The following is a 25,652-nucleotide window of genomic DNA, read 5'->3' as shown; positions in this document are numbered from 1 at the left end:
ATAAAAATACTTATAATCATAATAAATTCATAATAATTTTTAAAAAGAAGAAATAAATATTTTAGTTAAAATTATAGTTAAAGCATTTGTCAAAAATAAATTAATTATAATTATATTAAATAAATTAATAGGATTAAATGGTTTAAATGCCTAGTCTCCTATCCAATCCACCCTAAAAAAATAATCTGATCTATTCAGTTTTTTTGTTCCTAAAGAATCAATATTTATACAGACTGAACCATCTCGAGTCAAATGAGGTTAAATAAGATTGAAAAACTTTTGCACAGCACTAGTTACTCTTTCCTTCATTCCTCCTCATTATTCTTCTTTGTTTATTTCTCTTATTCACACTTCGGTTTATTTTTCGCTCTCGGTTTCATTCATTCACACAAATGGAGAGATTTGTGTGCTCTCGCCATGAGACAAAAGAAACCCCATGTGTGGATGCACCTTATTTTGAAATGTTCGAATTATATCCAGTGTGGACGTTTTATTTTTCTTATAATAGCCCAAAGAAGTTATAATGAAAGGCAAATAAAAGAAAATCCCGGTCATTTTTTAAAATAAAGGAAAAAATAGTCTTTTGAAATTGAGTTATTGCTAACAAGTTTCAAGAGAGTTGGGAGGAACTTCAAAAATTTGTGTAATTCTTTGGACATTGGAGCTCATCGGACCGCTGCTAGCAATGGTGGTTCGACAATTTGTTGGAACAATCCGCAATCAAATCGATCGAGGGGGAGGGTCAATGTGATTAAAGGTTGTTTAAGTAATTTCACATTTTTTTCACTCGTAGTTACTCCGAAGTCCCAATGCTCTTGAAGACTATGAGTGCTAACTCAATTCAAAGGAACTATTAGTACTTAGTAATAAGTTACTTGTGTGAAACTTCAGCACAACTTCTTTGGTAAAAATTATGTGAGCAACAAAATCGTCATTTGTTTGAATTTTTTTATTAGTCATAAATATCTTTTTATTAAAGATAATCTTATTCAAGATGTAGTCTAACACTAAATATGGACATATTTTTTAGCAAAAATTCAATTTTTAATTCATCAAATTGTAAAGAACTGGTCCCTCCTTCTAGATTCATTACCTGTTGTCATTCATTAGAATTTTTCCTTCCGAGTAATCTTGCTCAAAACATGTCTTCAATGGCTGAAAACTCCATCCCTTCGTTTTTGGGCTTTTTTTTAAATGTTATATATGTTGGTTTTGTAGTGGGCTCAACCCAACATATATTTGGTAGCCCAAGAGAGATTATAAAAAGGCCATTTAAATTTTTAGGCCACAATATAACTATTTAGTGGGCCTTAGAGGCCCGATAAAACTCTTGCTCATAATGAAAAACTCGTTGCCCAAAAACAAAGAAAAACTCAGCGCATTGCTTTTCCGCTCTCGAGTGCGTCACAGATTTTCAAAGGCAGCTATGGATCCGAAGAAGCCTAAAGAAGACTCGCTCTCAGGTATCGTCATGGAAGTGTCATCTTTATAGTTTTTCAGATATCTTGTGTGCGTAGTATATACCTTATTTGTGGTTGTGTCTATGTTATGTTAAGTATCTCTGTATTCATCTATTACCCTTTGATCTACTACACAGTTCATTTGCATTTGTCTTCGATTTTCTGTACCATTGTCATCATTTTCTCGGACGAATAGCAATTTCGATTACACCGATAAAAAGCCAATATTGCCTTTGTCCTCTAGAGGAAAAACCATCCATTGATCTTCATCGCTACCGCCCATCATTGTATTAATTACTATTGGGATTTGTTCTGAGATTGTCCTGTTTAGGTTACCCACTTTCTGATGGATCTTTTGCATTGCTAGAACATGAGGTGATTATTCACTCAAGTTTCATTTGTGTGTGTGTGTGTGTGTGTGTGTGTGACAATAGAATTTTGTTTGAATGGATTTCTGAGTTTTAATTCTGCATCGTGCAAGAAAAAGAAGTGAAATCCCCAAACATTCTTGAGCGAGTGAAGGAGGAGGTTGAGGCTGTGTTTCACCATGATAAAACACCTCGCCATGACAAGGAAACTCACGGGAGGAGTGATGACATTGATGAGAAAACTGATGTTGATGAAGTGAAAGCTCCTGGAGTGTTTGAACGGGTCAAGGAAGAGATCGAGGCAGTAGTTGAGACAATTCATCCTAAGAAAGAATCTGACAGCCATGACTCATCAAAGTGAGGGGTGGATTTGCCTCGGCGTTGTAAGTTATATATAACCAAGCTTGTGCGGATTTGTCTTGATGTTATTAGACATCAGGACTTTTTTTTTTTTTTTTCATTTCAATACTTTTGTTGTTCTAATTTAAAAATGGAAAGGAGATGATTATGTATTTTTTACACTATTTGAATGCTGCAAATTGATCGTTGGAAAATTGTAAATGATCATAAACTGGTAGGGTTTCTTTCGGGTAATTCTACTTGTAGCTCTATCTCTCAAGAGGTTGGAATCCCAAAATGCATGTACAGGTGAAAAGGCTAATCTAGAGCTTCACATAAATAACCTAAAAGATTCTTTGATCTAACAAGGTCTCTTTTGTTATCCTTCATGAGAGGGGGGAAAAACTTCTTTTATTGCATAGAAGTTAAGATATAAAATGTTTCATACGCCTTTGTTACGCATGCTTAAATGCAAAATATAACTGGGATCTTGTGTCTCTTGTAGATAGCTGCTTTCTAGTTTCTACTGATTCCTGTGTTTTTCTAATCAAACACTGATATATCACAGGAAAAAGAAAATTGGTAACAGACATTTCAGTGTTCATGACATTATTTAAGACTATCAGTACAAGTCAATCATAGACATTTGGAAAATGGCAGAATCAGAATCAGATCTCCTCCCTAACAAAGAGTCCAGGATTCAAGACTGCACTCATTTTGTCAAGTTTCTTTTTTAGTTTTGATCTGAACATGTGCTAAATGCCTATTGGAATTCCTTTGTTAACACACTGCCTTGCTTGGCAGTTATAGTAATGCATATGGAAATAGTTGTTTATTTCTCATGATTAATTAGCCACTTTCAAAATTTCAACAGGTTTTTGGGCTTTTGGCTTTGGAGGAGCACTCTGCTCACATTAGAAGAAACTCTATCGATCATTTTCTATTCATCATGTCACAAACAATTAATCATTTGGCTTACAGTGAATCACAGATATAGCTCAACTCCTCTGTTTAGTTCGATTTCCAGGCTGTATAATGCTTAGTTTTTAGGAGCATTCTCAGGAACCAACAATTCATGTCATGTTGGCAAGATATAAAATGTCGGAGTGACCAGCTCATAATTTGTAGTGTTAATCTGCTAATAGATTACGAGAATCCTAGCTTTTTAAGGCCCCCAGAAAGTTTAGCAGTCACTCTCAGAGTAATGTAGCTGGCGTCTGTACATTGTCAAGTCAACTAGCTTTCCTTCTGTTATGCCCTGCTGCCATCTCTTCTCCAGCAAATTATGATTTGATTGCAAAATTGTTCTGTATATTTTGAAATATAACAGATTATTTTTTTATTTTAAATTTTAAAATAAATCTTACAAATTTCTTATAAATTTTATTGTATTTCTATAGGTAATATTTTATTTTGAACATAGTATTATTTAATCCAACTATACAGTTTTTTGACTTGAGTACCTACATAAAAAGTAGATATAAGAGTTTAATTGCGGGGGGAAAATCAAAACTGGGTGTCTTTTTCCTTTCTATTGCTTTAATAAATTTTGATAAACTAGTTGGATTATACGGAAATAAAATCTCATTTGAGGAGCATGTAACCTTTTGTAATTAATTTTGATTAAATGTGAAGTTTTTTTATTTGTAAGTAAAAAATTATAATTATTTAGAGTCAACTCAAATGATAAGGTTAGAAGTTACAACAGAGTAAGATCAAAAGTTCAAATGTCATGATACAAAAAAAATTATCACTACGAGTTAAAATATACAAATTAACTAGAATAAGTATAACCCCCTGTAAGAGAGTTTGAATCTTTTAGTAGAAATATTAGGATAAAAAAAATTAAAACTACTGATAGGTTTTAATTTTTAACTGGGATTATAGGAAAGGGATTAAGTCATTCAAATTATATTGAGAAGTGGAATTTAAAGAATGAAGAAAATGTTATTTGGGAAAGGGGCGAATGATAGGCTGCATTTAGGATGTAACAAGAGAAGCGTCAGACTAAAGCCTTCTCCTCTCCAAATGCAGCTTTCCTCCATGTAATCTGCTGTTCATCTTTTTCCATTATCCAGAAATCGTAACCTATAATTTGAATTTCCCAACTCTCTTGAATATCCCTTATAGTTTCTAAAGTCAAGACATGTTTCCAAATTCAACAAAAGCTTATCAATGATATCCTCACATCAATAATGAAGTTTAAACTCATGAATTTATGCGTTATGAATGCATTTATGAACTTAGTGTGTTGTAATGTTATTACTTATGATTACTACTACAATTGCATTACTACTATTTAATAATGTGATTTTATTATTGGGTGACAAGAAATACTGCTCCATTTTCAAATATAAGAAAAATTACTCTATGTTTCTTTGTTTTCTATTATAAGTAAAACTACAAATTTCAAGAAACATTAATTACATTTTTTTAAAATTGTCTCTCATAAATTGATAGCATCATGAAATTAGAAGACAAAAAAAAAAGTAAATATTAATTACAAGAACATTTCAATCCAAACATTTTAATAATTATCATGATCAATTAATTTTTTTAAAATTATATGAGCCGGTTAAAATTTGTCAATATTAAAAAAAAACAAAGGGAGTAGTATCTTATAACAGTAGGGAATCAAAATGAAAGAGAGCAATAAATGGAGGGAGGAGATTGGGAAAGAGAGATGAGAGCTTTAGTTGTTACCAAACAGGAGGGAAGGCTCATTTATGGAGTGGTAACTAACTAACTCGTTTGTCCTTTCAAATTTATTCGCTTTTACCCAAACACTGATTCCCTCTCACCATTTCCTTTCATGGCTGTCTTCCTCATTCATGATTCCTTCTCTGCTCTCTCCCTCAACAAAGCCAATAACCAATCAAGGCTCTGTGCTCTAGGGGTCCCACATCGTCCCCCCCTCCTCTATGCTTTCCACAGATCTCTTTCCAGATTTCAAATTTGTACTTGCACTGCCTCTTCTTTACACTTCAATTTTCTGTATGTATTCATGTCTTTCAAGAAATACTTTATAATTATAAATTATGAAAAAAAAACTTAAAAAAAAATCTTGACCAAGACCTTCTTTTATACAATTATTAGAAATACTTTATAATTATAAATTATGAAAAAAAAACTTAAAAAAAAAACCTTGACCAAGACCTTCTTTTATACAATTATTTGATATCTAATACTATTTGGTCAAATTTAATATATAATACTATTAAATAAGGATAAATATAAAAAGATAATATAAGGTTAAAAATAATTAATTAATTAATTGAGAATGTAATTTAATTAAAAATATTATATATTTTTTAACAAATGAAGTACTAATTAAGTGTAGTATGTCTAATATAATTTTTTTTCATTCATGAAGTTTAAAATCTCAATTTTACCATGGCAAATCAAATCATATCCCTTCTATTAGATTCAACCTACCGTTACCAATAGATAGCTTAATGAGTAGATTAATATGCTAGTTTAACTAGTAGTGTTAGGTTCAAATTTTGGATATACAATAACATCAAAAATTTATCTTGGGAACTTTGATATCTTAAGGTCTTAGGTTTTTTTTAGCATTAACCATACTCAATATAATTTTAGAATATGAGGTAGTTAAAAAACGAAAAAAATCAGCTGCCATTGATATTATCAATGCCTTCTTACAAAATGAGTAATAGTGAGATAAAGCAGAATATCAATAATTAACCACTTATTGCCAACAGCATATAGTTGCTCGTATTTCAACTGTGTAAACAACAAATAGCTTTTCTTCAATCATCATCATCATAATAATAAACCCACTCGAAAGGCCCACTCTCAAGACTTAACTAACGTTGCTGCACAAAGAGAAACACGCACACACTAAATGAAAATGAATAATTAATTCTAACTTTCAAATTACTTATTTGGTGCCATATAAAAACTCACCAATAAAGTGTGGCAGGTGTTTCAGACCCAAAAAGATTGCTGTTATTCTGGACTCTGCAGACCACCAAATTGTCGTACTTTTTTCCCTCTTGCTTTTTAGATTTTGATTTAATAAGAGAATGAAATTGACTAATTGAGAGAGAGAGTGTGTGTGTATTTTTAAAAAAAAAAACAGAACGAAAGAGAGAGACTGACTTGTGTGTGGCTTGTATTGAAAGCTAAGCAAGCGAATGTCAGTGGAAGCAGGGGGAGAGGGAGAGGGGCTCCAATGAGGAGTCACTGTTTTCTCTTACTTTGGCGAGCTGTCAAATGATGGTGAAACTTGCTGGTGAGCTTTTTAACAGTGCCACAAGAAACCAGAAAGATTCACTTGCTTGTACATCAAAAATCTCCCTTCTCCAATCCAAAGATTGTAATAAGAGTAACGCAATCAAGTCCTTCAGTCTTTGGGAATCGTAAGCTCTTCTGCTGCTAGCCTTCATTCCTTTCTTTCCTCTTCTTATAAATTGACCCCAATAATGTCACTCTAGGTGTCATCCCCTAGCCTCTCATTGTGAGTTACCTTCACCATCGCTATCATTATCACGTATAGCTTCTTCTTCTTCTTCTTCTTCTTCATCACTTTTATCATTAGCCCATTTGAAAAGAAACAACCAAGAAACATGAAGGGAAGATCAAGATTTTGTTGTTTCATGCTAGCTCTGCAACTTCTGAGTTGGGTTTCTACAGCTAGAACAATACCTTCTGTTCCAGGTTAGTCATCACTTGAACAACGTTTTCAAGATTCACTTCTTCTCTCTTGTTACACTTGTGGATTTGTTCATGATCAAATATATCCTTTAGCAGGTCCAGAACAGGCTCCACAATCTTCTCCATATACTCTAGAACCAAAACAGGTATGGCTCTGTCAAGAGCAAGAAATCTTCAACCACTTAGGTGGAGTATTGAATTTCTTGGAGCAGAAATATCAGGCTTGTCCTTTTAATAAACCTATACTGAATATCTGTTTTCACTATGTTGCAGGAAATAATGTCAGAAGCCATGAGAGAAAAATATAACACGGGGGTTAGCAAAATTGGGTCAACCCCACCAATTTGCGAGCACAAGTGTAATGGATGCACACCATGTGAAGCCATTCAAGTGCCCAGCACCAGCAGGCAACACAACCATATGGGAATCCAATATGCAAATTATGAACCAGAGAGCTGGAAATGCAAGTGTGGCCCTTCCTTCTACAGCCCTTGAACATTTTGTTCATACACACACACACCCTCTTCTTTGGGCTTCATACTTATTGTCCCTATGGCCTTTGTACAAACCTAGAGTTTAAAGTAATCCAAACCAAGTTGAGAAACTCATCATTTGAACTGTCAGTACATTATCAGTGCCTATTCACTAACTGGTTTTAGGCTTTAGACTTGCCAGTTGCCATTTAATAATGCGCTTGTCGTTCAAACACTCAAATTCTTGAGATAGAGCTAAATGCAGATGATATGCATTAACAAATACTAACTGATTAACAAGACATGCATTGATATCGATGGATATGACAGGTCTGAAAATGATTTAAAAGAAAAATAAGGAAGAAATCTTGATCTGCGATACTTGACAAGGTTTATTCAATTTGCATTTCTGCGTTTCATACATTCTTTCTCTGGATGGGTCTGAATGTGAAAGGAAAAGACTGCTGATATCTGTCATTGTACTTTCAAGTTTCATTAACCAAATCAGAACTTCTAACAGAACTGACAAGACAAAAGACAAAAAACAGAAAGGAAATCTTTTTACGTTACCCTTAAGAGTTATGGGTAACGATCATTATTCATATTGTTGGAGATTATATTGTAGCAATAAACAACTAAAAGTTAAAAACTTATACTGATTAATATTTTGAACTGGTTATTCTCGATCATTTTATTATATTGGGTTTCGAATTTTATATACAAGTGAAAATAGTTGTCCTTAAATATTTATATAAGCTTTAAAGGTGAACAGCAAACATATATATATATATATATATATATGTATGTATATTGCATCACCATCTATATTGCAAAATCGAAGTCACTACATTGATAAGATCTGACCTATATTTTTAAATAGGCTTCAGTTAGTACATCTTTGATTAAGAAGAAAGTTTCTTGGGGGATGAGCTGAAGGTTTCGAATCTTTGCCCACTTGAACACCAATTCGTTATAGCTCGAATGAGCTTAACTTCATTGATAAGAGAGAGAAACCAGTCGATGCACCAAAAACATTCTTTTACCGCAAGTGTCAACCAAAACATTCTTAAACTAAACAAAAGCGTCCAATGTTAGCCAGAAGCTAGCTTCTGTCAAAACCAAGGCACCCCGTAAGTCCATAACCGTAAGTGAAATTTAAAAAACAAAATTAGCGGCTCTTTCAAGTAAGAAGAAAATACTAGTAATCTCTGCACGATGTAATCCCCCACCCCCGGGGGTTTTATGGGAAGAGGGGGTTACATTTATGCTGGGTGAGTTTAGCTATAATTCTGATAGAGTATCCATTATCATTGTATGGAAACTCGGACCGAACTGGCTAATTCAGCTTATGAATCAATGATCTGATTTGAGTTTCTACCTTAACCAGTCAATCACTGATTTAATGTGACCCGACTAACCTGGGATCAGCCCAGGATAACCCGGCCAAGTTGTTGGATCAACTGAGTCACTTTTTTAATTTTTATTTTTTTCTTAAGTTGTAAAAACTAAATAAAAAGTAGAAAAATCAACTTGAAAATTCAAAAAGCGAGGCAACAAAAGGTAAGGCAATTAAATTAAATTTCACTATTTGTGATTTAAATTTTAAATAGAGAGCCTTAATTGTAAGTTTGAATTTAAAATATTTAATATTCTTCATTATTTTAATCTTTCATTATTTGCTCCTATTCATTTGTTTAATTGCTGCTTAGCATTTATGATTTATGATTGTCATTATTGATGATTTTAGTATTAGTGATTATTAATTTTAGACTTTTTAATGATTGAAGGGTTGTAAATTATAATTGTAAGAATAAATATTTAAAAAGTTATATTTTATTATTATTAGACTTTTGAGTTGTTGTAATTCTATAATTATTATTATATTTGTATCTTGTATTAAAGAATAATTTTGAATTTGGTTAAATATTTTCATGATTAATGTTTTTTTATTTAGATTGTATTATTTTGATCATGATTGATTTGCCCTTTGGGTAGACCCCTGGTTCAATGCCAGTTGAACCATTAACCTGTAACCCAATAGCTTAATCGATTCAATAATCGGTCCAGTTTTTAGTACTTTATCTATTATAGTGGGATAATGAATAATTTGGGAAGTTAGAGATATATTAGAAATAAATATTATTTGAAGTATTTTCAATTTAATATTTATCTATTTTCTATTTTGTAAGGTTTGTTAAGTGGCCCTAAAATTTAGGAGTAGTGGGTACTTGTAAATGAAGTCAATAATTATATTTAGTTATTTATATTTTAGGCAATTATGTTTCGTTATCTAAGTTATGGATTAATGGATTAAGGTACAACATGTAGAAATCATGTGAAAATATAATCATTATTTTTTATATTAATGGAGATCCTCCTTTAGTTTTATTAGTTGTCTATGAGCTTAAAATTCTTACTCATCTTGGGGCTTTTATAGATATAACCCATGTTATAAAATCGAACCAAACAAACAAACTAATATTTATTATATTTTGTATTATGACCGATTTATTATTTTGTCAATGATAAATTCCTTATAAATTTTTAAATTTTTAATAATAAACCTCTTGTATATCAATGATAAACTCTTTGTATGTTAATGTGAATCAGTCATACTCCCAAATTTTTAGACATAAAAATTTTTTTTTAGCCAGTGGGCCAATTTATCCATAGAAAACTTCCTTTATCTTTATTGATTTATGAAGTTAGATTTTGATTTTATATTTTAATAAAGATTTATCTTTTGATGATAAAAAAATAAAGATTTATCTTTCTTATTTTTCTCTACAAATTTGGAAAATGGGAGAAAAATGAGAGAAAATTCAAACAAAAGTGGTGTTAAAAATTTTAGATAAGTGAGAGAGAGAATATGTGTGAATTGTAATGTGAATATAAGTAAAGGCAAGGATAGTAGTTGTAGAATCTAACCTTGAAAAGTTACTTTGAATACTTTTACACATTTTTCCTTTTATTGCTAGCATTAAATGTGAAAATTGTAAATATCTTAACCCCTCAAACTCTTTGAATTACCTTTTGAATTTAACTTGTTTATAGTCATTCACTTGGTTTAGTTGCAATTCTATGCTTCTTTGGATTAGAATGACCTGCACTCATAACTGCTCATTAGTTTCTATAAATGGCTGGACATGACTTAGGCTTTTCAAAATCCTATTGTCTGGCATCAAAGTCATTCCATCCAAAGATGGTTCCCACCCATCTCACACTCCTTCACAAACCTACATTTTCACCATCCATCCCATCCTATTATCATCCATCTTCTAGAAGGCATTTTCTCAAGTATGATGGTGGAGATCCCCATGGATCTTAGAGGTTGAAAATTGTTTTTAATATTATCACACCTTTAAAGACTACAAAGTTGATAGAATTGAGGTAAGATGCACGTGATTTCTTTACTTCCATTAACATGAAACATACAATTCTCTATGATAAGTTCTTGTGCAGTATAGGCAAACTGATTCAGTCCATGAGTACAGGCAAGAATTTGCAAAATGCGTCACTCAAGTATCCCACTGACCAGGGCACTGTCTTCTCGGCTGCTTGAAGGAGAAGTTAAGAACTTTTGCCCGCATACAGAAGCCTAACACTGTAAGGCTGCAAATCTTGCCCCAGAACATGAAAGCAAGTTAAGTGTGAATGGGCCCGAGCCCAATTATTTCCAGACCGAAAACAGGTCCAATTTTGCGTCTGCCCCTCTCGCACGTGACCAGGAAAAAAAAAAACAAAAAACACTGCGACAGCGTTTTCATCGATGGCGCGCAAAGTACAAACCATCTGCGTCGTCTTCCTCCGTGCTCAGGCCGGCGACTTCAAGGCTGTCCAGAAACTCCATCATGAGGAGGACAGAGAAGGGCTTGTGTTTTTGCTGTGGGGACACGTTCTGGCCTGGGCATCACTGCAAAAGTTCTTTTTCGTTGGTGGAAATCACAGAGAAGGTGAAGAAATTGCTCCGCCTCTTGAAGATGCTGAAATTGAAGATCTTGAACCTGAAAGTGCTGAAATTTCTGTGTGTAGTAACAACATATCTGCAATGAAGCTTTAAGGGAGCTTCTTTGAATGCCAGGTCCTGCCGTTGATGGATAGTAGTCTCCCTGCAACTTCATCCCTCAAGTTTCCATGCAGGCTGCAGCTTCTTGTTCGACCCTATTATTTACTTATTACTCCTATCTCAACCCCCAGATACCCTTGCATTGAGGACCATAGCAAATTTTCAAGGGGAGCATTGACAGAGTACTAAACTACTAATTATGGTGGAGAAATGAATAATTTGAAAGGTTAGTGATATATTAAGAATAAATATTATTTGAAGTTATTTTTAATTTAATATTTAAATTATTTTCTGTTTTGTAAGGTTCGTTGAATGGTATTTAAATTTAAGAATAGTGAATATTTGTAGGTGGCTATAGATCTTTCATTAGTTTTCCTTTTTAGCCGTTAGATTAACATTTAAACGGTTTAAATTTGATTTTCTACAAAATTATTATTAAAATATTAAATTATAAAAATATAAATAATAAAATTCAAACAACTAAAATTTAATAACAACAATTTAAAAATGCAGTGAAAATAAGGAGATCTAATGTAAATTATTTAAAATCTTGATTTAATAGTTATAAATTAAGAAGAGAAGGGAAAGAAGAGAAGAAAATCCTCTCCCCTTGCAGATTAAGTCAATAATTATAATTTTTTTATTTATATTTTAGGTAGTAATCTTCCAATATCAGAGCTATGAATTAATGGGACTGTTTCAGGAATAATTAGTCATTTTTCTATCTATAAATACTAAAACTCAACATGTAAAAATCATCTAGAAATTTGATTATTATTTTGTTATATTAATGAAGATTCTCCTTTAATTTTATTAGTTGTATGAATTTAAAATTCTTGCTCATCTTTTATTAAAAATTTTCCTTTACCTTTATTAATTTATGAAATTAAATTTCGATTTCATATTTTAATAAATTTTTTTTTTTATTTCTCTCTACCCATTTTTGTCCTATCACATTCATATAACACAAGTCTCAATTTTAAACACTCAATGTCTGTGTTGGTAATTACGTGTTGTTATAACTAAGTTGTTGATAATTATATATGGTCTTCAACTATGTTGGGATATGGGATTGCGGAAGGTCAAAGTATTTACTAATCGTGCAAATGCAATAAACCTCCTCCTTAATTTCAACCAAAAATATCACCCGTTTGTGAATATTATTAATCAAGCACAATCCTTTTTAATAGAGAATGTGATGTTTCTGTATATTTAGAGAAGCCAATTATTATGTTCATTTTTTTGCCAAATTTGCTTTAGATAAAATAGGTATGTTTCAATCTTTTGATCAACCCTCACTTTTTTATTTGAAGGTGATGGATGATGACAAAGAGATTTCTTCTTGAGTTTCTTTCTTGTAAGCCTTTTAGCTCTTGACTTCAAATGCAACCAAAAAAAAAAAAAAACATGCATTAAGTAAAAGCCTTACAAAAGTATATAAATCTGGTCAATAATTATAAGCCTGCTATCAGAGTTCACATAAAATTATCATTTATAAATCAAACCCTGCCACTGAATTGGTGGCGGCCATCACTAACAAATGACAACTGCAAAATCAATCGATAGTCAATTGCGGACCAAGAGACAGGATATTAACGGTCAGATACAAACCTCACAAGCATGAAGCGAAAGATATTTAATTTCTGCATTATGCTGTTTTAAACATATCTTTTCGATCAGCAAAGCTTGTCTTGTAATCTTGTAAAACATCCCAGAAAAAATGAGATTGAGAATAGAAAAGAAAGCTACAGAAATTGTTAAAGCATGTCTTCATCGTATGTTTTTCACATTACAATCTCCATAAATGAAAGTTCATTAATGAAAATTCTTAGAAGACAAATTCACAGTACTTGAAGAAATAACATCCCTTACCCTCTTCTGTTTTTTCTATCGTAAAATCAGTTCTTGGCCTTGACAGAGTTGTTCTCCTTAATTCTTGCTCGATTGTCCAGCTTAACGAAGCGTTTTAGATCTGCATAATGGAGCGTTTCAATATTCTTCCTTCTCAATTCACTTAGCGCGGGGCGTTTATCAAGCTGGTGCCACAACCAATCAGGGTATTCAGAATCAGGCAGTATCTTTGGATCCGCTCCGTCCTTGAGGATGTTGGCACCAACTACAGTAGTTGACTTGACTTCTTTGCTAAGAGTGGACGCTTTCGGTGCATCAGATGCGGCGCCCCCTTTAGATCCTTTCTTTGCCTTACCTGTAGCAAATGTTCGGTGGCAAGCAACTCCAACAGCCTCCTTGCTAACAAGGATGCCACTTACAAACCTGGCATGGTTCATTGCCATGACTCTATCCATCTCTGCAACATTATTTATCTAATTAAAAATTCCAAAGGAAGAATGATGCACGGATAAAATTGGTTAAACACTAATACAACTCAGAACAAATGAACCAAACTTTGAATTCATCTCATCTGCCAAAAGTAACTTTTCTATGACTACACTTGCTCAGAATCTAAAGTCCTACTTTCTTACAAGATGGAATGATGGATAGGGGCAAAACTCAGGTAGTTTTGTGCTAAATTAAAACTGTCAGCTATGCGCCACAGTCCATATCAGGGAATGAACAATTGAACATGCAAGTTACAATGAAACCGTGCAATATCATGACTTCATAATAGCTATTTCCTAATGAAAATAAACTGATCCAAGGCCCATCCCACTCTGTCCTCACATTACTGTAGCAGGCAGAATATCCCACCTGTATTAAAAATAATGTCATATGCTAACGTTCTCTGAATCCAACAATTAATTCTTTAGCGAAGTCTGTTAAACAACATCTGATATTCACTAACAAGAAAAACACTATATGCATTCATCATCAGAGGCGGACCTATATTTCAGGGGCGGGTGTACGCAACTCGAGCCAGGTCATTAACAATGTCACAAATACCTTGAGAATTTTCTAAATTGATGATAATATAAAGAGATTAATAGACAGGATATCGATACACAGCAAATCCAACATTGCAAAACAACACAATCCAAAGCATACAAGTCGCTAGTAATCAAAATGAAGAGGTCAGAAGTATAATAGCCAATTACACACCATTCAAGAAAAAATAACAATAATAAAAAAGAAATTAAAGTCAACCTGTAAATATTCCCAATTTCAAAAGCGTCAATATTGAAATGGTTACACAAACAGATTCAAGGCCAAAGCAAAGTGAAAAATTTAAAACAAAGCAAGAACAAGCGTGCGCAGGGAACAGATGATGCGGGCAACAAATTCAAATCTAGATTCAAAGCCAGATTGAACAAATCAATTTCACCGGATTTTGGGAAAGCCCTAAGTTCGAACCTTCTTCACTACTTGCTCGAGAACGCGCAGCGATGACAACGGTGGACGGCGTAGTGTGAAATGCTTGTTCGTCGACGAAGAGAAACGGTGCGCTTCTCACTAGCCACTAGTAGTACGAGATTGTGTGCGTTGTCGGGTTATATCTGGGAGAATTACAGAATTAGGAAGGAGTCGAAGATAATTTCTCAAATAACAAGATTAATTAACCCCAAATTTTTTATTTATAAAATTCCTGGGGCTGGGATAAATATTTGCTCAATAATTTTTTTATTATTCATATATAACTTTTTATTAAAAGTAATTTTATTGGAGACACTGATCATGCCAATATTATTAAAATTGAATTGAATATTGAACAGATTATTAATAATTGATGGTGAAGTTGGATTAGGATCAAGGTCAAATCATCTGTAATTAAATTAATATATTTTAAATATATATTTAAAAATTATAAAAAAAGTGATAAAGTAAAAAAAATGTATAACTAATAAAATAATAATCCTACAATATTTAACATTCAATTACCATTCACATTTTTTAAATTAAATTCTTTAAAATTATATTAAAAATAATAAACATCTCCTTCAACTTTTATAACATTTGATAAATTTAAAAAAAAGATTACAAAATATTCACACCTTGACAACATCTATATACATATTCAAAAAAAAAAATAATATTAATATATAAATAATAAATGGATAAATTATAAATCAAATAAACCAATATTACTAGCTTGCAGATTGGCATCGAAAGCAAGAGCAGGAGCTTCCATATCCATAAAAACTACTAAGCTTAAGCAAAGTCAGCACCCAAACTCACAAAACCATTAAATAATAGATTTTATTTATGAATTATGAAGAATCAAAATAAGCATTTTGTACAAGCTCCGACCTGTTAATGAAGATTGACGATGGCAGATGACTAAGACTAGATGCAGGCTGGAAGTGTAGCAGTCACTTACAGAGGAGGGGATGAAATCATGAGCAGTCGAGCATGAAGAGGCCAAGAAACTCGAGCAGCCGTCAAACGTGAAGTTAAGAGCTGTCGAGCACGAAGAGGCTGAAGAGATTCATGAGTAGTCAACTGTTGAGCATGAAGAGGCCAAAAGATTCACGAACAATTGGAGGACTTTAGGATCCGTTTTCTTCACTCTGCCACTTCATCAATCACGGCCGAAGAGATCGAGTGCGAGATTGAGAAACAGAGGACAGGAAGATGCTGACATGCCCTAGGGCTCTGCCGTTTTGGTTCTGCCTCAACGTTAGAGTTTAGGTTCGGTGTGTTTGATTTTAAATTTGCTAAAACTTTATTTATTTGATAAAAATTAATTTAATAAAAATTAATTGTTATAATAAAATTTATATTTAAATATATTTTTTTAAAAATTAATTTAATATATTGAAAGTTATTTAATTTATAATAGTAAGATGTACTTTTGAATATATAATTATCAAAAAAATATATTAATTTATAATAATTTATAATTTTTATTATACAAATATAATATATTTAAAATATTTAAAAAATATGATAAAGATTTTAAATATTATAAAATTTAATTTATAATGCTAAAAATTTAATATCTAGTTATTTGTAACTTTTTTAATTTATAATTTTAGAAAATGTGATAATTATTTGTAATTTTTATTATGCATTAATGCTAAAAGTTAACATTATTAATTATTCAATTTATAATGCTAAAAATTTGAAACTTAATTATTATTATTAAAATAATAATTATATTTTTAATGAATTAACTATTTTTTAAATAAAAGAATAAGAAATTAAACTTGTAATAATATGGTCAAATAATATTCTAATTTTAAATTCACTTTTTAAAAATTTTAAATAGTTACATTTTAGAAATTCACTTTCAGCCACTGTTTAAATGTGCTTTTAGAATATGTTTTTTTATAAAATATTTTATCCAAACAGCATCTTAAAAGTAAAATTTTATTTTTTAAATGTAAAACGTGAGCAAACCAAACAGCCCTTAGGCAATCGGGCATTTCCTATTTAGGATCTGTGTGACCATTTGTGTTTGAGTCTGTCAGCACAACAACAACAACAACAACAACAAAAATAGGCAAAACGACATTGTTTTGCAATTTTGAGGAGCAGAAAAAATATAAGGAAACTACTCGAACCAGTGATTCACCCGATTCTGTCCAGTTCACCTCTAATTCAAGTAGTACGAGGGCGGTTCCTCCTCCCAAGTTTTGTATCATTTTCGGACCGATTTTCAATCAAACCAAATGAACTAGTCAGTCCAGTCTAATTCTAATAACCATGGTCCATACTTCTTAAGTTACTCAAGTATCTTTTTTCCGGTAGGCCAACTAAAGTTATAACAAAATTAATTATAATTATTTTATAAAAATGTTGAGGTGACAAGTATCATTTAAAAAAAAATCATAAAAACATACTTGAAAAGTAAAACTAAACAATTTGTGTGCTTATTATATTAGACATTTTGTAGCAAAATGTATTATTTATTTTTTTCTTATTTTGTGTAAACTGGTTTGGGTTGAGTTACCATTGATCCCTGTGGGCTATTTTCAAGGTGAAAATTAGACCAATATACTATTCTAGAGCAGCAATTTTGCATTTGCCGAATTGCCCTCCTTCTCTTACACGTAACAATTCCCCAATTCGATCACCATAACGGATCTCCTGTGACACGGAACCGTAACTCTTCTGCTCCCAGAAATGGCGTCCCATGTAAGTGTACATTTATCTCTCCACAAAATCCTATTCAAGTTCTGATCATTTTCATATGTTTCAAGCCATATTTCATATCATGATCTGCACATTAATCAATACGAGCAGATTGTGAGATGCGTCTGCTATTTCATGCCAAGTTCCATTAAACAAAGTAATGAAAATTTCAAGTTTTTTATATTAGAATCTATCCTTTAATACAATGGCGCGTTCAGTTTGTCCCCATGAGTTAGGAATTCCTCGTAATTTTGATTGTGTTATGGTTTTTTCCAGTCTTAATCACCTAACACCAGGTTGGATCTTGACTTGATTAAGAAGTTGAATTAAGATATCTGTGAATGGGGTTTAATTTGAAATGTTTGAGTCTTGGCATTTCAGAATTCAGACCCTATAAAGACATTATCACATGACAAGTATTTTTATTCAGTGTTCGATTATAAAGAATAGGCTCTTCAACTGACCGATTAACAAATTGTATCTGGTTTTCATCAAAATGCGCAAACTGGAAGCATGGGACTAGGTAATAAGAGAATTAGACAAAGAGAGAGAGATCCATTCTTCTCTTTAATGCAAACTAAAGTCTTCTAGTTAGAGCTAGGTTTCTGACATTAATATGAAATAATGTCAGGTTCTTCTGTGTATCATCTTGGATCTAATGAACAATCCATTTGTCGCTTCTGCTGATGAGCAGACATTGTGACTTCATCGGATGTTCCCTTCATGCTTACCATTTTTTATTATTTTACATGAACTGGTGTATATTTTCATCTATAGGGAACGGGTCCAATCATCAAGAACATTCTTCTTCTAGACGCAGAAGGAAAGCGTGTAGCAGTCAAGTACTATACAGATGACTGGCCAACCAACAGCTCCAAGATAGCATTTGAGAAGTATGTGTTTAATAAGACTATAAAGACAAATGCTCGAGCAGAAGGTATGCCACACAAGAGTCTTTCACATTTTAGCAGGCACACATTATAACTAGTCATGATTTCTGTACACATAACGCCTGAAGGTCTTCAATGCTGTTAGAGAAATTGATAGAACTTGGCTTTTCAGCTTAAATTATTGGACGAAATGATCTTTAACAAAACCTTCCTTTGTAATTCGCATTTACTTAGCGTCAACCTAAGGTTTATGATTATTCACCAATCCTGATTCCCACGTGGGCAACGTACCAAAGTAGTGCTGTTATCTGTTACAATTGTCAGGGTCGAAAGAATCAAGTTCTTTTCATTAAAGATGATTCCGGCAACATTTTGACATTTACCTGTTGAAAGAATTTATGGATCTGGATATAGGTTGGTCTTGTTTATTATGGTTTTTCATGCTGGTGTATAGTTTACAATTAATGTCTGCAGCTGAGAACTTTACTTGAGAACAACATAATTATCTACAAATTTGTACAAGATCTGCATTTCTTTGTCACTGGAGGTGATGATGAAAATGAGCTCATTTTAGCTTCAGTTCTTCAGGGTTTCTCTGACGCAATCGCCCTGCTATTAAGGTTTTTTTTTTTTTTCCTTGCCATATTTTGCTATCTAGTCTTGATGGTGCTGCCATTTTCCATTGTCTCATGCTTCTTCTTTTTGTATTCCCCTCTGTCACTTCCGCAGGAACAACGTTGACAAAAGAGAGGCCCTAGAGAACTTGGATCTTGTTCTTTTATGTCTTGATGAGATTGTTGATGGGGGGTATGCATTTGTTTCTTTGCTTCAATATTTCTTCTTCACAATTCTTTTTTGTTTCATCTTAATTCTGAAGAAAGTCTGATATTTTTTCCCCTCTAATTTAAGGATGATACTTGAAACAAGCGGATCACTTATTGCTGAAAAAGTAACTTCCCATAGCTTGGATGCTGATGCACCTCTGTCTGATCAGGTACCCCAAAATCCTATCAGTTTAAGCTTCATCAAATACTCTCTCGTTAATCAATAAAATAATGATCCATAAAGAATGTTTCAAAAGAGTCAATTGTATGATACTGACATATAAAAATGAAGTTCATGTCCAATGTTTTATTATTGGAGAACTTAATTAAAAAAAAATAGAATAACTTCATGTTAGTGTTGTCCGCTGATTTTACATGACAATGATGCAAATTTGCCTCGTAAACCAGAAGTCGCTAGATTACTTCATTATGGTAATATAAAAATGTTAGGATGACGGAAGACAAGTTTCTTGGATCTGAGACGTAACTGTGAATTTTTGGCATTGCAGACGTTAACTCAAGCTTGGGCCACAGCTAGAGAGCATTTGACCAGAACCCTTCTGAAATGATGTTTTTACTTGCTCCCATGAGAAAGTTTCGTACCTTTGGACCATCAATTTTACTTCCTCGCCTTTTAGTGACAGCTTTCGTTACCCGACTATGACTGTGTGAGCTTCATACCTCTTCCTTCCTTTCTTTCTTTTCTTTTTTTTTTTTTTGGGCCAAGCATTTGCAAGAAACTTTGCATGCAAAATAACCAATTAAGGTGTAACTCCCTATTGGAACTTAAGTTTAGTATTAGCATGTTTCTATGTTTCCTGGTAATTAGGTTAATCTGTTATCTTTTACGCCACAAACTGATGTAAAAAAAATTTCTCACAAACTGTTGCAATATCTAACTCATGTCCTATTTAATTCGGCGACACCTATGATATTCTTATTATTATTAGTCAATTGTAGCCGGCGTGTTTTCATTACCATCTTTTTTTAAATCTAAAGATTATAAAGAAATTCCATATACAAAATTATTATTTTTTTAATTCTATTCTATTCTGTAGACCAAACAAACATTTGCTAGTCAATCCAATTTTACTAATTAATATAAAATGAAAATGAGAAATCTCTCCTCTACAAATTATATGACAAGCTTCCAGAAAACCATTTTGTCGTTCATCAAACACAACAAACAAACAAAAACTTTTCTTACATTTTCGTTTTCTTAAAATAACTTTTCCAAATAGAAAATGCAGCTTATACTGAGGTACAGTTTATATTAATGGATTTGGATTTTAGATTTGAAATCTTACATTTAAAATTTATGTATTTAAAATCATTGGTTTGGATGATGATTTAAAAAATTTCACATTTGAATTTGAAATATGGATTGAAGCTAATTTCATCTGATTTATATATTATCTAAATAACTTTTAATTTAGCAAACTAATTTTTAAAAAATATATCCTGATATAAATAAACTTTTGACAAATGAATTTTTACTAAATTGAAAATCAAACACACATAATCCATTATGCAACATTCATTATTATTATTTGTTGTGGGTAAAATTATGCAATGCTTTAGGGTCTGAAAAGATAGACAACAAGGAAAGATATTATATTAGGATTTTATTTTTTTATATGACTAATTAAGTAAGTTAGATTTGAACACTGTCAGATTTAATTGGAAGAAACTCCTATAAAATAATTAGGGTTTTAAATTACAACAAAGTGAACAAGCTACACGATTCAGCTACAGCCCCCCAAAAAATTGCTGGATCCGACCAACCAGCAAACCAGGAACAGATATATGGTTTATGAATGGGCCGTACAGATAAATTCAACATTTAGTTTGGCCCAACTCGTTCCCAGAGATGACCAACATGCAGAAAGGCTTGTGTGAGCGACGTGCCTTGATCATGGTCCATTATTAATCTATTTTTCACTTTTTTCTATATATTAAAAGTTGTTCACTCGTCACTGTTTTTTTAATTGTGCATGAGGTTTTTTCTTGTTGAAGAAAAATTCTATTTAAATATAGTTAATATTAAATACAAGCACATCTTTCAATAGATATTTAAATCTTGTGATTTATCATTTTGATGGATTAGCTCTTTTTTTAAAATTCATTCTATTTATAAGTCATGAATAATACTTTTGATTTATGTCTTGGAATGCGAGGATCCTTGTTTTTTTTTTTTTTCCCCAGGCCATCCATGTCTGGTTTCTTAAAATATAATTTTGTTGTGTAGGTCATAAGGTTGACATATTAATTTTAGGTTTTTTTTTTAATAACAATGGAACAGTTGTGAGGAAAATGATGCAACGGCCAGTGGTTGACCAGCTCAGAAGAGAACTTTATTGGTAAAGAAGTGGAGCCAGAGAGGATTAGTTGGTGTTCGTGTTGATTTAGGTTTGAATTTGGGAGGTCCATGTGCCTTAATCGCAAATAAAAGACAATTAACAACTTAGAAAAATTTGTGTCTGAAATTGAAAACTGAAAAATGCCATCATTTTCTACATCGTCTTCTTCTCTTTTTTCTTTACATGACGTTCAAGATTCGCCTCATTTCTTAAATTTCTTCTAATTTCCTCTTCTTTCCCCACTTGATTGCATCATTCTATCCTTCCATTCTCATTCTTACGCGCTTTCAACGTCTTGTTTTCCTCTTAAGGATGAGTAGTGTTTTTATTCAGTCATGATTTTGAAATTTGAAATGCTGCCTTTATCCTATTTATAAATTAGTCCCAAAATGTTTTATTATAATTAAAAAAAAATTTAAACTTTATTAACTTTGTCCTTAGATAAATAGGATAGGGTGAAATATTTATTTATTTCTTGTAAAAAGCTGTGGATAAAGTGTGTACTAAAATTCTAAGACTTTAATCATTTGCTTAAAAAGACCAGAAACTCTTAAATTGATAGTAAATGTTTAAAAAAGAAATCATTTAAATTGGCACAATGGATAGTTGACACTTGATACGTGGCACTGATGCCAAACAATGCCAACGTTCAATATTTGGAATTTGAAATTAGCCGGCGGACCACGGGGCCTGCACTTTTGCTTTCAAATCTCTTTCAATTAATTATTGATTACCTAATGTAAAACAACACATTTTTAAAATTATTATTCCATAGCAGAGACTGCATATATGGTTGATGGCATGTCATTGCCCATTTTCTCAATAATCTGCTCCTTCCATCCTTATATTATAAAATATTTTTAATTAAATATTTATATATCAATAAAAATTTATTATTTAATTGAAGTCATATAAAATTATAATAAATTTTTAATTTTACTCATAATGGCATAATTAATATCATGATGGTGGTATATACAAAAAACAAATTAATGTCTCTTTTATTTTTCAAGACGAGCAAACTAATTACTTAAAAATATTAAGGCCCTCGTTATATTCAAAGACAAAATAAATTTAAGAAAAACACTTAGAGATGGAGGGAGCATTAATATTCTTATCCCTACACACGTTTTCCTTTGCAAATCGCAACATAAAAAGTTGTATTCGGTATCTTAGTTCTTAAGGAGCATTATAAGCCTAAAAGTATACCAAAGTTATATATATATTAATCCAATCTTATCACTTTATGCCTTCTGATAATAAAAAGATTCTTAACAGTAAACATTGCTCGAGATCCCTGAGGCCAATGAAATGCTTTATTTCAATAGAAGATCACAAATAAAGACGATGCAAGGCTGACAATTACACTTTAGGGTTACAAAATGATGGTATTAAATTTAAGGACCACGGTCCTTCTGTGCAATTATAAATTAGCTTTTGACTAAAATAAAATACCCGTCTAATTAATGTATTAGTGACATGAAGATTACAAAAAAAAAAAAAAATTGGCACATGTTTACTAAATCACAGCTCTGCAAGTTAAAATTTTTCAACTAGGGATGGCCCGGTCCGCTATGTGTGTGTTATTGTAAATTTTTATCAATGTTAATTGATTTTACGAGATTTTCTTTGTAGATCATACCTGATAAATTACTTTATGGTTATTATGAAAACCTTGAAGTCAACATATTATTTTATTTAAAATTTTAATTTGATTTCCTAACTTTATGTAAGAACAATGTATATTGTTGAGTTTTTAAAATTTTGAAAATATTACTTTTTATTATGATATTATTTTTTCAAGGGAATATTTTAGATGGACATATATTTAATATATAAAATTTATATGTCATTTTATTTTTAATTTTATTTGCTTTTACTACAATATGAAAATCTGATCTTTTTATGCTAGGTTAGCCCGGTCACGGTAAATAAGGATTAGGTACTAGATTGGTAGCTAACCCAGTTTTTAAGTACTCCTAAATTATATTATTAAAAATAAATTTCACTCTTTTGGTCTTGACTTGTAATCATCACCCTTATCAAGTCCTCTTTTATAATTTATCCTCATTTCCAATGGTCTCACTTTAGAGGGGAAGAGTTTCTTCTTCCTTTATTACCGAAGAGGATAACACTTTTTTATAATTTAAGGGGGAAAAAAAGTTGATTATTCTTTATTCCTGTACAAGCTAAGTAATTTCAAACTAAGCACATGCAATCCTTTAAAAGCTACCTTCAATAAGACCAAGTGTGAAAGGAACATAGACCCCTCTCTTTTGAAATAATTAATTTTTTTCCCTGAAAATTGAATCCTCCTCTCTCTCTCTCTCTCTCTCTCTCTCTCTCTCTCTCTCTCTCTCTCTAATCCAAACCTAGAGATAAGGATTATCACGTAAGACGTGTTTGGATGTCTTTTTTTAATAATGACGTGGAACCCATTATCCACTTAACACGTTAACAAGGTTTTTAAGGATCTTCCTCGATCCTTTTATGCCGCTCTGCCCCTCACGAACATGCCTGTCGTGGCCAAAACAAAATCAATTGCTACTTAAACTCAATTCCCTTCAGATAATATCCAAGGTCTAACATTTATTGTGAGTTAATTGAAAAGAAAGTTATATTGAGTCCAAAAATTAATATTTGAAAAATAAATTGCTTTTTGATCCATTTTTATTCTATTCCCAGCACAGCAACAAAATTTTGACTAATTATTTTATTACTTGATAAGAAATATAGATAAAAGGAATGGTGAAAATAATAATAAGACATATTAATATATAAACCCATTTATAACACTCTTCTTTAAAATATATGAATGTATAAAGTACCAAATTCAATTAAATCTCACCTAAAAAGACTAAATCGTTGTAATCAAGAAAAGATAAATATAAAAACAAGGAGGATTAATGAAAGGTAGATCACAAAAGTGATAATTAATAACAGTTAGGCACAACAAATTTTTTTTTTTCGAAAATGAGTTGTAAACATCAATCTAAACATGGGTAATTCAAAAATTTTTATTAAAAATAAAATATTTAAATTTTAAACACTTTTTTTTGACCACAATAAATAGAATCTTCTATAAATTTTGTTGGGTTCAAAAATGAGACATTGGTTAGTTTATATAATTGTTATTCCAACTATACTTCTATATTTCATTCATTATTATTTTTGAAATATGATATTTTGAAATTTCAGTTATTATCATTGAAACACTTATATAAAGTACTTAATGAAGATATAATTAAAAGATGTATTATTTTTTCAGGAAGTTAAAATCTTACCTAATTTTTTTAGAACTGTAAAATGATTACTAATACTCTCTATCGTAGTCCTGAGGGAATAACTCTCAATTTGCGGTCAAGATTTTAATTTATAATTATTTAAATTAATATTTAAAATAATTTATTTAATTTTTTCAAAGAACATAAGCATGGTTAATTTATTTTTCAGGATTTAAATATCATCACGGCATAAAAATAAATACTAAATGCAAGTGACCAAATGAGCTCATGACATTAAAGTAGAAATGACAGTCTGAGCACGACGGAAGGCGATTTTGCTTGGTGGGCTACGTGGTAATTGGATTATTTGGAAGAAGCTTGATATTGGCCGACAAAAGGGTTCGGTTATTTAGTGCTTTTAGATATCAAAGTTTTTTTTTTCTTTTTTCTTTTTTCCCGTTCCATCCTTTCTTAATGCCAGAGTTTTCACGAGACTGACTTAAAGTTCCTTGAGATTTTTTTTTTTCAAGTCATTTAATTTCTTTAGACCAAATTCCGGAAACTAAAATTCAAAAGCTAAAAGCCACTCCCACTCCTACTCTAAAATTGACAAGAGTTGAGTATTTCCATTCATAAAACAATTTACAAAATTTAAATAGTAATTAATACTTAAAAAAATACAATTTTAAAAAGAGACTACTTTTAGTTTCCCGCGTAACTCCGAGTCAGATCTCTGCTTGCAGGCCTATCTAAGAAGGTCAAATATAGCTGGAGCCTAGAGGAGGACAGGCCACGTGGCCACGTGTCAACGAGTGGGATACGTCTGTCTGGGATGGGCCCCATAGATCTCCGCTGTCCAATCAGAATAATCTGAAGTCTTAAAAACATTGCAGGCCCTGCTCTGTCATTTTACTGGCACAACATAATCTCCATATGGAAAA

The 25,652-nt window shown here is 31.7% G+C and overlaps 4 protein-coding genes across 7 annotated transcripts; 3 read left to right on the top strand and 1 right to left on the bottom strand.

Annotated features, from left to right (window-relative positions):
* Nucleotides 1-1,355: 1,355 nt before the first annotated feature.
* Nucleotides 1,356-3,421, top strand: LOC129291467 (uncharacterized). Of its 3 annotated transcripts, none has more exons than XM_054928827.1 (3): nt 1,356-1,463; nt 1,942-2,211; nt 3,042-3,421. In XM_054928827.1, exons 1-2 carry the CDS (start codon nt 1,427-1,429, stop codon nt 2,187-2,189), a joined length of 285 nt encoding a protein of 94 aa, XP_054784802.1. In that variant the 5' UTR covers nt 1,356-1,426; the 3' UTR covers nt 2,190-2,211; nt 3,042-3,421. The 3 variants fall into 3 exon arrangements, with proteins under 3 accessions (XP_054784802.1, XP_054784803.1, XP_054784804.1); XM_054928828.1 differs by lacking the exon at nt 3,042-3,421 and adding an exon at nt 2,736-3,002; XM_054928829.1 differs by having other exon boundaries at nt 1,365-1,463; nt 1,948-2,211.
* A 2,869-nt stretch (nt 3,422-6,290) lies between these two features.
* Nucleotides 6,291-7,552, top strand: LOC129290228 (EPIDERMAL PATTERNING FACTOR-like protein 3). The gene is made up of 3 exons (XM_054926948.1): nt 6,291-6,847; nt 6,941-6,990; nt 7,118-7,552. Exons 1-3 carry the CDS (start codon nt 6,757-6,759, stop codon nt 7,337-7,339), a joined length of 363 nt encoding a protein of 120 aa, XP_054782923.1. The 5' UTR covers nt 6,291-6,756; the 3' UTR covers nt 7,340-7,552.
* Nucleotides 7,553-13,129: 5,577 nt separating this feature from the next.
* On the bottom strand, nt 13,130-15,930 carry LOC129290116 (54S ribosomal protein L37, mitochondrial-like). Of its 2 annotated transcripts, none has more exons than XM_054926824.1 (3): nt 15,587-15,930; nt 14,693-14,835; nt 13,130-13,691 (listed from the first exon to the last, which is right to left on the bottom strand). In XM_054926824.1, exon 3 carries the CDS (start codon nt 13,687-13,689, stop codon nt 13,282-13,284), a length of 408 nt encoding a protein of 135 aa, XP_054782799.1. In that variant the 5' UTR covers nt 13,690-13,691; nt 14,693-14,835; nt 15,587-15,930; the 3' UTR covers nt 13,130-13,281. The 2 variants fall into 2 exon arrangements, with proteins under 2 accessions (XP_054782799.1, XP_054782798.1); XM_054926823.1 differs by having other exon boundaries at nt 15,657-15,930.
* Nucleotides 15,904-20,052, top strand: LOC129290946 (coatomer subunit zeta-3-like). Its single transcript, XM_054928009.1, has 8 exons — nt 15,904-15,967; nt 17,259-17,416; nt 18,191-18,350; nt 18,603-18,667; nt 18,778-18,923; nt 19,033-19,110; nt 19,213-19,297; nt 19,637-20,052. The coding sequence occupies exons 2-8, from the start codon at nt 17,405-17,407 to the stop codon at nt 19,694-19,696; spliced, it is 606 nt and encodes a 201-aa protein (XP_054783984.1). The 5' UTR covers nt 15,904-15,967; nt 17,259-17,404; the 3' UTR covers nt 19,697-20,052.
* Nucleotides 20,053-25,652: the final 5,600 nt, after the last annotated feature.

Source organism: Prosopis cineraria, unplaced genomic scaffold (genome assembly GCF_029017545.1).
Source record: "Prosopis cineraria cultivar Desert tree isolate PC_DT_omini unplaced genomic scaffold, ASM2901754v1 PC13, whole genome shotgun sequence".
NCBI lineage: Eukaryota > Viridiplantae > Streptophyta > Magnoliopsida > Fabales > Fabaceae > Prosopis > Prosopis cineraria.
The sequence above is the reverse complement of the archived record's forward strand: the minus strand, read 5'-3'. Positions and strand labels throughout refer to the sequence as shown.

Coding starts and splice junctions, on each gene's coding strand:
- LOC129291467 (XM_054928827.1), top strand. CDS start 1,427: ATGGATCCGAAGAAGCCTAAAGAAGACTCGCTCTCAG. Junction 1,464..1,941: donor TAAAGAAGACTCGCTCTCAG/GTATCGTCATGG, acceptor GCATCGTGCAAG/AAAAAGAAGTGAAATCCCCA.
- LOC129290228 (XM_054926948.1), top strand. CDS start 6,757: ATGAAGGGAAGATCAAGATTTTGTTGTTTCATGCTAGCTCTGCAACTT. Junction 6,848..6,940: donor AACAATACCTTCTGTTCCAG/GTTAGTCATCAC, acceptor ATCCTTTAGCAG/GTCCAGAACAGGCTCCACAA. Junction 6,991..7,117: donor ATACTCTAGAACCAAAACAG/GTATGGCTCTGT, acceptor ACTATGTTGCAG/GAAATAATGTCAGAAGCCAT.
- LOC129290116 (XM_054926824.1), bottom strand. CDS start 13,689: ATGGATAGAGTCATGGCAATGAACCATGCCAGGTTTGTAAGTGGCATC.
- LOC129290946 (XM_054928009.1), top strand. Junction 18,351..18,602: donor GACAAATGCTCGAGCAGAAG/GTATGCCACACA, acceptor GTACCAAAGTAG/TGCTGTTATCTGTTACAATT. Junction 18,924..19,032: donor GCAATCGCCCTGCTATTAAG/GTTTTTTTTTTT, acceptor TCACTTCCGCAG/GAACAACGTTGACAAAAGAG.